The sequence below is a fragment of the Moschus berezovskii genome, chromosome 24 (assembly GCF_049115385.1).
Source record: "Moschus berezovskii isolate FMDL1 chromosome 24, NW_MosBer_1.0, whole genome shotgun sequence".
In the NCBI taxonomy this organism is placed as follows: Eukaryota; Metazoa; Chordata; class Mammalia; order Artiodactyla; family Moschidae; genus Moschus; species Moschus berezovskii.
Window position 1 is genome coordinate 53,392,469 of NC_142483.1, and position 10,415 is coordinate 53,402,883.

At 42.2% G+C, this 10,415-nt stretch overlaps 1 protein-coding gene across 1 annotated transcript; it reads left to right on the plus strand.

Moving 5' to 3' along the window:
* Positions 1 to 1,910: 1,910 nt before the first annotated feature.
* Positions 1,911 to 2,610, plus strand: LOC148774066 (S-phase kinase-associated protein 1-like). The gene is given in 2 exon segments (XM_088831768.1): positions 1,911 to 2,168; positions 2,170 to 2,610. Coding segments are annotated over 2 exon segments (492 nt in total). The 5' UTR covers positions 1,911 to 2,003; the 3' UTR covers positions 2,497 to 2,610.
* Positions 2,611 to 10,415: the final 7,805 nt, after the last annotated feature.

The window sequence follows — 10,415 nt, forward strand, 5'->3', positions numbered from 1 at the left end:
ACAGTGAGATCAGCCACCACAATGAGAAGCCATGGACCGCAACTAGAGAAAACCTGTACACAGTAACCCAGCACAGCCAAAAATAATAAACAGAAAGCTAAAAAAAATAAATTAAATAAGACTGAATCCTACTGTTAAAACAATCTTTAAGATGGAGGGATTGAAGCGTGGGCAAGTATAGTCAACAGCTTGTAATAACCTATAATGGAAAAGATCTGAAAAAGAGTGTATATATAATGTATATATATGTATGTATGTGTGTGTATGTGTGTGTATATATATATATGTATACACACATACACACACAGCATTGGCCAAACAGTGTGTCCATACGGGAAACCCTAAATGAAATTTTAGACCAATTCAATATATCTGAATCATTTGCTATACACCTGAAACATTATAAATCTACTATACTTCAACTTTTTAAAAAGATGAAAGGATTCAATGTAGAGAAAAGACCCCTACAGGTGTTAACAAAGAAGGAAGAATACAGGGAGCCCAGAGTCCCTGAAGGACTCACTTTACCTCCTCCCTCTTTACCCTGAGCATCCCTGAGATCCCCAGACCCTCATCTGGCTGTTTTCTGGGTGGACTCATTCCTTTATTAATACCACCTTGCAGCCACAGAGCCCTAAAAGGTGGCAAGGAGAAGTTTATGCAGGTCTTTGAGCTGCTTCTCTTACAGACAAGAGATGTTCAGCCATCAGTCAGCACAGGAAGTGATCACAGTGTGTCCCCCAAAGCTGACACCTCTTGGGTCTTGCTGGCTTCTCCATGGCTCAGAAGCCTTGTGGGGACGGTGAGAAGTTCTCAATAAACTCTGAAATCTCTCTCCTAAGTATCACCCACTCCCCAGTCTTCTGAGACGCTGCCCTGTCCCTCCTTTCTCTCCACTGACCTCTCTTCCAGTCCCCAACTCCCAAAGTGATCCTCCCAGCCCTGAATAAATGCAAATGGCATTTCAAGGAAATTAAACAGTCAGACTTCCCCAGTACCTGTTCAGTTCACTCAAAGAGTACTGATTTCCTGCTGATGGAAGTAATTACTCGGCTTTAAGATTTCCTTGTTTCTCTCCCTCCAAGAAGGGCACAGCAAAACTGTCTTCCACTGAGCCATTTGCAGGGTAGGGAGAAGAAATCTACCATAAAATTTGTTTTAAATAAACTTTTTAAAGGCATATATAACCAAAAAACGAGAACACTAAAGACTTGCCCTTCCATGATTGCCTGATTCTCACATTTGTCTCATCAAAGTCTCCCAAGGCTGTTCTTTAGTCAATGAACTTGACTCGAGGCCATGGAGTGAGCACAGACAACTCAGGTCCCTGTGGCGGGGGAATCCAGGGGACTCAGGGAATGTTGTACTTACCTCCTCCATGCCAAGGATGGTGCCACCCTATGGGGCTGAGAAGGACAACAGGTGAACAAGCCCAGGTTCCTGCCTCAAGGAGTAGGTAGAGGAGATAAGCAAGTGAAGAGTCAATGATAGGGACATCCCTAGTGGTCGAAGCTTCCACTGCAGAAGGCACGGGTTCCATCCCTGGTTGGGAACTAAGATTTCACATGCCACACAGTGTGGCCAATAAAATAAGGTAAAATAATAAATGTAAATATCTTAAATTATAATATCAATTAAAGTAGACTTGTGGTTGCTGAGGAAGGGATGAAGAGGAATAGACTAGGAGTCTGGGGCTGGTAGATGCAAGCTATTACATTTAGAATGGATAAACACTAAAGTCTTAATGTGTAGGACAGGGAACTGTATTTGATATCCTGTGATAAAACATAATGCAAAAGGAAACTAAAAAATGTGTATATTTGTACAACCGAGTCACTATTTTGTACAACAGAGATTGGTCCAACATTGTAAATCAACTATAATTTGATTTTAAAAATTTTTAAAGGTATTGGCCTTGTTCTCCCCTTTTCGGTTTTGCTGTTTGTCGGCGTCGCCCTGCTCACTTCTGCGTCCGGCCCGCCATCTCCTTGAGACCTAACACCATGCCTTCAATTAAGTTGCAGAGTTCTGATGGAGAGATATTCGAAGTTGATGTTGAAATTGCAAAACAGTCTGTGACCATCAAGACTATGTTGGAAGATTTGGGAATGGATGATGAAGGAGATGATGATCCAGTCCCCTTGCCAAATGTTAATGCAGCAATATTAAAAAAAGGTCATTCAGTGGTGCACCCACCACAAGGATGATCCTCCTCCTCCTGAGGATGATGAGAACAAAGAAAAACGAACAGATGATATACCTGTTTGGGATCAAGAATTCCTGAAAGTTGACCAAGGGACACTCTTTGAGCTTATATTGGCAGCAAACTACTTAGACATCAAAGGTTTGCTTGATGTTACCTGCAAGACTGTTGCTAATATGATCAAGGGGAAAACTCCTGAGGAGATTCGAAAGACATTCAATATCAAAAATGATTTTACTGAAGAAGAGGAAGCCCAGGTACGCAAAGAGAACCAGTGGTGTGAGGAGAAGTGAAATTTCGTGTCTGACGCTGTAACACTGTAAGGATTATTCCAAATACTAGTTGCACTGCTTTGTTTATAATTGTTAATATTAGAAAAACAGTCAACAAATGCAGCAGCAAGTCAATTGTATTAGCAGAATGTTGTCCTCATTGCATGTGTAGTTTCAGTACAGTTCCCAAACTTAAGGCCCAGTTTCTTCTAGTATGATTGAAAGTTTCTTTTCTTTGCTCTGAATAAAATTGAACTGTGGGTTCCCTATAGAAAGTGGCATTTTGGGCTTTCCCTTTTTGTAAAGCAATTTCTGCCTAGTTTATTGTCCAGTTAATTTTAGTTCAGTGATTTTTAAAGTTGGCATTGTAAATAAAGCAACTTGCAAAAAACCTTCTGAAATAGAAAAAAAAAAATTTTTTTAAAGAAGAGTCAGTGACAATAAGATGACAATGAGATGGCCAAGAGACTAAGGGAAAGGCGCAGGTAACTCCGGCTGGATGGCCCAGCCTTCAAACAAAAAGCAAACATCCCCTCCAGGGACAGGAAACCTCATGATGTGCTGGCATCTCAACCAGATCCTTCTTGCCATATTGGTGCACCCACACCCCTGCTGCTCTGAATACTGACTGCAAAGTGCTCACAGCTGCCTTCTCCAGAGACTTGCTCTAGGCCAAAGCATCTGCCCTATCCAGGAAATGACAGCCTCAGGTCCCCACAGGGACAACCTGCAGCCAATGATTGACTGACCAAAGGGTATGAAATGCTGCCTCAAGAGTAAGGACTTCCCTGGAGGTCCAGTGGCTAAGACTCCTGGCTTTCAATGCACGGGGCCCAGGTTTGATCCCTGGTCAGGGAACTAGATCCTGCATGCCACAGTAAGGCCTGGCACAGCTAAATAAATCAATATTAAAAAAAAAAAAAAGCTCAGGAACCTAAGTACTCATCAGTAGGGGAATGGTTAAGTGAGTAATATTTACAGAGTACAATACTTTAAAACAGTTCAGATTAACTAACTGCATCACCTGATTACACAGATGAATATGGGAAACAATGTTGAGTGAAAAAGATGCAAAAACATATATAATATATTTATGGAAAATGTAAAAACATGCAAATCCAGAACGCTATATTTTTTGGTCATAGATACACGTGCTTCCCTGGTGGCTTGGATGATAAAGAATCCCACAGTGCAGGAGACCCGGGTTCGATTCCTGGGTTGGGAAGATCCCCTGGAGAAGGGGATGGCTGCTCACTCCAGTATTCTTGCCTGGAGAATCCCATGGACAGAGGAGGCTGGCAGGCCACAGTCCACAGGGTCACAGAGAGTCAGACACGACTGAGCAACTGTAAAATTAAACACACAGACCTCAAGGCAGTGGCTACATTTCCAAGGGACAGTAATGAGAGGGCTGTAGTTTGTGTTTCAATAATATTCAAAATATTGAAATTAAAAATAATATTTGAAACAGGGACTTCCCTGGCAGCCCAGTGGTTAAGACTCTGCATTGCTAATGCAATGGGCGTGGATCTGATCCGTGGTTGGGGAACTGAGATCCCACATGCCGTGTGATGTGGCCAAAAGATATTAAAATAATAATAATAATATCTGAAGCAAAATTTTAAAAAAAGAAATGCTCAGAACACGAAGCCATGTTCCTTCCTGTCACCTCCTCCCAGGTTAGCACCTCCAAGCACACTTTCCTCTTCTTGCCTATGAAGATTATCAAAATTCAGTTCAGAGAGGAAGAAGAGAAGAAAATGTAGGAATCCTCTGTCAGCTTCTGGTGCCAGTTCCAAGACATTCACACAGAGATGACCTGAGAGCTACTTCCTCCAGAATCGTGTCAGGGACCAAGCATGTACATGACCTGCTGAGGCTCCAGAAAGGAGGTGGACGCCTGGGTGCAAACACACCCTGAGTCTGTCATCACGCAACTGTCAAGGGACCAGCTCAGCTCCCTTGCAACCACTGACCTCATTTCCAGCAAAAGCTGTGGCTTGAGCCAGAAATCCCAGGACTGGGTCCTTGTTTCTCTCCCCAGACTCTGGGACACTTTCAGATACACTTTATCTGCAGACTTTCAAGGACAAGGTTATTAATTCGCTGTTACTAAAAATCATAATGAGGAGTCACAAGACGTTTGATTCAGTAGCATACTCAGTAAACCTGAGACAAAAGGCTGGATCTTTGAAGGGATCTAATGTTATTAAATTAAACTCCAATGGGTTCAGTTGGGAAAGTTCAAAAATAATTATTCTGGAGTTCCAAGAGTCAATGTGGCCTCTGGTGTTTCCTGTAATTTTTTTCCATGAGTTACTAAGAACTACTGAATAAGAAGATTTCTTAGCCAAGGCCATGATGGGAACCATCTTTCATCTGAAAGCAGTTAGCAAACAAATATAAGATCCTTCTTACTGTGCAGTCAAACCCAGATTATTTAGAAAACAGTTTTACATAATAAATCTGAATTACTATGTATGCCATGAAACAAAAGAATTAAATAATCAAACAAAACAAAGAACTAAGTAGGAGAAAATCACATGGAACGTGGACTTTAGATAAAATCAGTGGAAACAGCTTGCTGAAGAAATGACATTTAGCTGAGATTTAAAGGAATATAAGGAGCTAACCAAACAATGAGGGATGAGGAAAACCTTCCTAGGTAGAATGAGCAGTTTGTTCAAGAGACTAAAAGACCAGTACAGGAACTTTCCTGGTGGTCCAGTGGCTAAGACTCTGTACTCCCAATGCAGAGGACCCAGGTTTGATTCCTGGTCAGGGAGCTAGATCCCACATGCCACAAATAAGATTGAAGATCCTGAGTGCCTCAACTAAGACCTGGTGCAGCCAAATAAATGAATTAATTAAAAAAAAAAAGATCAGTAGAGCTAGATGGAGGTGAGCAATGAAGAGGGCCACGTGCAATAAGGCTCATGAAGACAGCAGAGGCCAGGGCAGGCAAGGCCTCACGGGTCACTGGAAGGGGTCAGGATTTTATCATAGGGACAAAAGCAGTGGGAGGATTTAAAGCAGGATGAACAGGATCTACCCTGTATTTTTTTAGAAGTGCAGTCTGATTGTTGGGTAAAGGACAGCGAGAAAGGAAAGGCCAGCTAGGAGGTTTCTGCAATCACGCAGGCAAGAAATGTTCTCAGCGTGGCTCAAGAAGATGGTATTCATCTATTAGATGGACATTAAGGTTGTTTCCATGTCTTGGCTTATTGTAAATATTGCTGCTATGAACACCGGGGTACATGTATCTTTAAAGGAGGTGTGGTATGTATACATACATACACTAGATAAAAAAACGAAATCATGCCATTTACAGCAATATGGATGAACCTAGAGATAATCACACAAAGTCAGAAAGAGAAAGACAAATGTCATGTGATATCACTTATATGTGGAATATTAAAAAATAATACAAATGAACTTATTTATAAACAGAAACAGACTCACAGACATGGAAAACAAACTTTTGGTTACCAAAGGGGCAAGGCAGGGGGATGGATAAGTTAGGAGTTTGGGATTAATATAGACCCACTACTGTATATAAAATAATCAACAAGAACCTACTGTGCTACTGCTATATAGCAAGGGAACTATGCTCAATACTTTGGAATAACCTATAATGGAAAAGGGGGCTCCCCTCGTAGCTCAGTTGGTAAAGAATCTGCCTGCAATGCAAGAGACCTGGGTTTGATCCCTGGGTCGGGAAGATCCCCTGGAGAAGGAAATGGCAACCCACTCCAGTATTCTTGCCTGGAGAATCCCATGGACAGAGGAGCCTGGCAGGCTACAGTCTATGGGGTCTCAAGAGTCACACACAACTGAGCGACTAAGCACATGCACACATAATGGAAAGAATCCAAAAAAGAATATACGTATATATATAGCTGAATCAGTTTGCTGTATACCAGAAACTAACACAACATTGTAAATGAACTATACTTCAGTAAAAAAAAAAAAGAAGACGGTACTGGACTTCCCTGGGGGTCCAGTGGAAAAGAATTCACCTGCCAACGCAGAAGACATGGGTTTGATATCTGGTGGTCCAGGAAGATTCCATATGCCATGGGGCAGCTAAGCCTATGGAGCGCAGTTTACTGAGCCCACAGGCCTAGAGCCCATGCTCCTCAACAAGGGAAGCCACTGCAGTGAGAAGCCCGCACGCCACAACTGAAGGGTAGACCTGCTCACCACACTAGAGGAAACCCGTGGGAAGCAACGAGGACCTGGCACAGCAATGCCAGCAAAAAATGACATTGAACCTATAGGAAAGGGCGACATCAGGCAAAAAATAGAGAGAGGGGAGAAGAAAGCCCAGACTGAGCTGAGAAGAACCCCCAGCATCCTGTGGTCTGGATGATTAAAGGAGACAGAGAAAAAGACAAAGAGGAACTAACAGAGAAGGGTCTGCCAGGACCTGACCTGGTTTGCACCACCACCCACCCCACTGAAAATGACATGCCGAGGCCACCTAGGGCCTCCCTGCAGCCAAAGCCTAGGCCCACCTTCACTGCCCATCATCTACAGACTCCATCCCTGCTGGCTTCTAGAAACCCTCTCCTCTCAGCCTCCAACAGGTTTTCAGCCGCAATTAACCACATCAAACCAAACAAAGAAAACGACTATCTCACAAAACAGGAAGCATCTCCAGAGGTAAGTCAGCCTTCAGGGCTGGTTGATTCATCACTTGAATGAAGTCTTCAGGGACACAGCTCCTCTGTTTCTCCGCTTTGCTGCTTATAGAACAGCAACCTCTGAAAGGTAAGGGACAAAAGAGAGAAGAAGAGCAAATGGGTTTTCTGTTCAAAAACAAGTTAGAATCCTCAGATTTCTCCCCAGTTTCATTTGACTCTTCTCGAGAATGATTCTAAAATCCTTAGTCACAGGACAACTATAGTCTTCAAAACTATTGCTGCTGCTCCTGCTAAGTCACTTCAGTCGTGTCCGACTCTGTGCGACCCCATAGACAGCAGCCCACCAGGCTCCCCCGTCCCTGGGATTCTCCAGGCAAGAACACTGGAGTGGGTTGCCATTTCCTTCTCCAATGCATGAAAGTGAGGACCCCAAAAAGATTTCCCAAGAATTGCATACACTGATATTTATCATGTGAAAAATTAAAATCAAGTCATTTTAAAATATTTATTTATTTATTTTAAATAGTGGTAACAAACAGTAACTATACATTAACTCAAGTAATATATTTTATATCAATATATTTTCTAAATTAAAATAATTCCTAAGAGCAGCATTGCTTTACATTTTTCAAACCCCTTTAATAGCTGGCTTAATATAAGATAGCTGGTCTTCTAAGTGCTCTTGCATTCAACCTCTTGCGACATCACACACCACATAACCTCTGGAAAACTTCACTGTATACTCATTAAAAAGTGAGAGTGCAAAAGCCAGATTTTAACGATTTTAATCTTGCTAATCGCCTAAAAGGGTCCAAGTGACTCTTAAAGGCCCACAGACTATACTCTGAGAACCAGTTCTTTAAGAAGGTAAAAGTGGTCTCCCTGGATTGGGCTACACCAGGCAAAGTTGAGGGACAACTTACTGTACCAAAAATATGAGCATTAACTAAGAGAACCACACTGATTGTTAAAATTCCACTTTTCTTCCCTAGACTTACCGACCTGCCTCAGCTTCCAAAACACTGCCAGGATAAATCCTCCAACCAGGAGACTAAAATACCCCTGAGAAATCTGGCCAGCCTAATAGAAAAGGTGTAAAGACACTTACCCTGGAGAAAGGAATGGCTACCCACTCCAGTGTTCTTGCCTGGGAAATCCCATGGACAGAGGAGCCTGGTGGGCGACAGTCCATGGGGTCGCAAAGAGTCGGACACGAGTGAAGAGACTGAGCATGCACTCAAAGGTGCTCAGGAAAGAAGCTGCAGTACATGTGTACAATGGAATACTATTCAGCCATGAAAAGGAATGAATTTGAGTTGGTTCTAGTGGGGTGGATGAACCTAGAGCCTATTATACACAGCAAGGTAAGTCAGAAAGAGAAAAACAGATATCATATATTAATACATATATATGTAATCTAGGACTTCCTAGGTGGTGGTAGTGGTAAAGAACCTGTCTGCCAATGCAGGAGACATAAGAGACGTGGGTTCAATCCCTGGGTCAGGAAGATCCCTTGGAGGAGGGCTTGGCAACCCATTCCAGTATTCTTGCCTGAAGAATCCTGTGGACAGAGGAGCCTGGTGGGCTACAGCCCACAGAGTCTCAAAGAGTTGGACATGACTGAAGCAACTGAGCATGCACACACATGGAATCTAGAAAAATGATACTGATGAGCCTGTTTGCAGGATAGGAATAGAGACAGAGATGTAGAGAACAGACTCATAGACACAGCAGGGGAAGGAGAGGCTGGGTGAACTGAAAGTAGCGATGTATATAAACTACCATGTGTAAAATAGATATTAATAGCTAGTGGGAAGCTGCTATATAACACAGGGAACCCAGTTTGGTGCTCTGTAACATCGTAGAAGGGTGACTTGGGGGTGGAGTGGGAGGGAGGCTCAAGAAGGAAGGGATATACATACAGTTATGACTGGTTTGAGTTGTTGTACGGCAGAAATCAACATGACCTTGTAAAGCAATTATTACCCAATTTAAAATTTTTTATTTAAAAAAATAAAATATAAAGATACTGAGATCAGCAGTTACCCAGTGAAACAGTCTGATCCTCACCCTGCAGTGGAAGCCATAAAGAGCAACACAGAAGGCGGATGAGCTTTCTCATGTTCCTTTTTATGACTAGCAACCAAAGATAACAAGAAATTTGAGGAAACCTAAAATGAGTAATAAAAATTAAACATATTGGGTTGGGGGAGATTAGAGAAGCAGGGAGCATGCAGAAGATAAAACCTTTCTTTAAACTATCATTAATATCTCAGAGAAAATGTATTTACAAAACAAGACCAAGATGCATTTTAAAATATTCAGAGACTCCAAAAAGGAGCCCTTTAAAGAATAAAAATATGATAGTAGAAACTTAAAACCCACTAGAGGGAGTTCCCTGGCTGTCCAGTGGTTAAGAACCCACCTTGCAATTCAGGGGATCTGGGTTCAATCCCTGGTCAGAGAGATCCCATGTCTAAGCCGCGAAGCAACTAAGCCTGTGCAAGACACAGCTACATGCACCCTAACTAGAGAGTCTGTGCACTGCAACAAAAGATCCTGAAAGACGCAATGCAGATCCCATGTGCTGGAATTAAGACCTGATACAGCCAAATGAATAAATATCTTTTAAAAACCACTAGAAGTGTTGTCAGATGAAGTTGAGGAAACCTCAGTAAGCAGAGCAAACATACAGAAAAGGGAAGATCCCCTGGAGAAGGAAACAGCAACCCACTCCAGTATTCTTACCTGGAGAATTCCATGAACAGAGGAGCCTGGTGGGCTGCAGTGTATGGGGTCACAAAGAGTTGGACACAACTGAGTGACTAACACTTTCAACTTCAAGAAGTTCAACTCCAAACAGCAGGCACTCTAGAGAGAAAACCTGTTTCTACACTGTGTTTCCATACTGATAGACTCACAAAGTTCTCAGTGCAAGAGATAAAAATAGACCCACATTGAAACTCATCATTTTTAAATTTCAGAACTGGGGACAAAGAGAGGGTGCCAAAGTTCCTGAGCTGAAAAATACACACACACACACACATATACACACAGTACCAAAAATCAGAATAGTCCTGAACTTCTCAACAGCATCAGTAGAAGCTAGAATTCAACAAGCAATGCTGTTGGAATTGTAAGGGAAATTATTTCCAACCAAGAATTCCATATCCAAACTTTTCATTAAATGTGAAAGTCCTATAAAGACATTTTCAGATGTAGAACACTCACAGTAAAATTTCTATCATTTCTCAGAAAGCTACAGGAGGATGTGTGCCACAAAAACAAGACAGT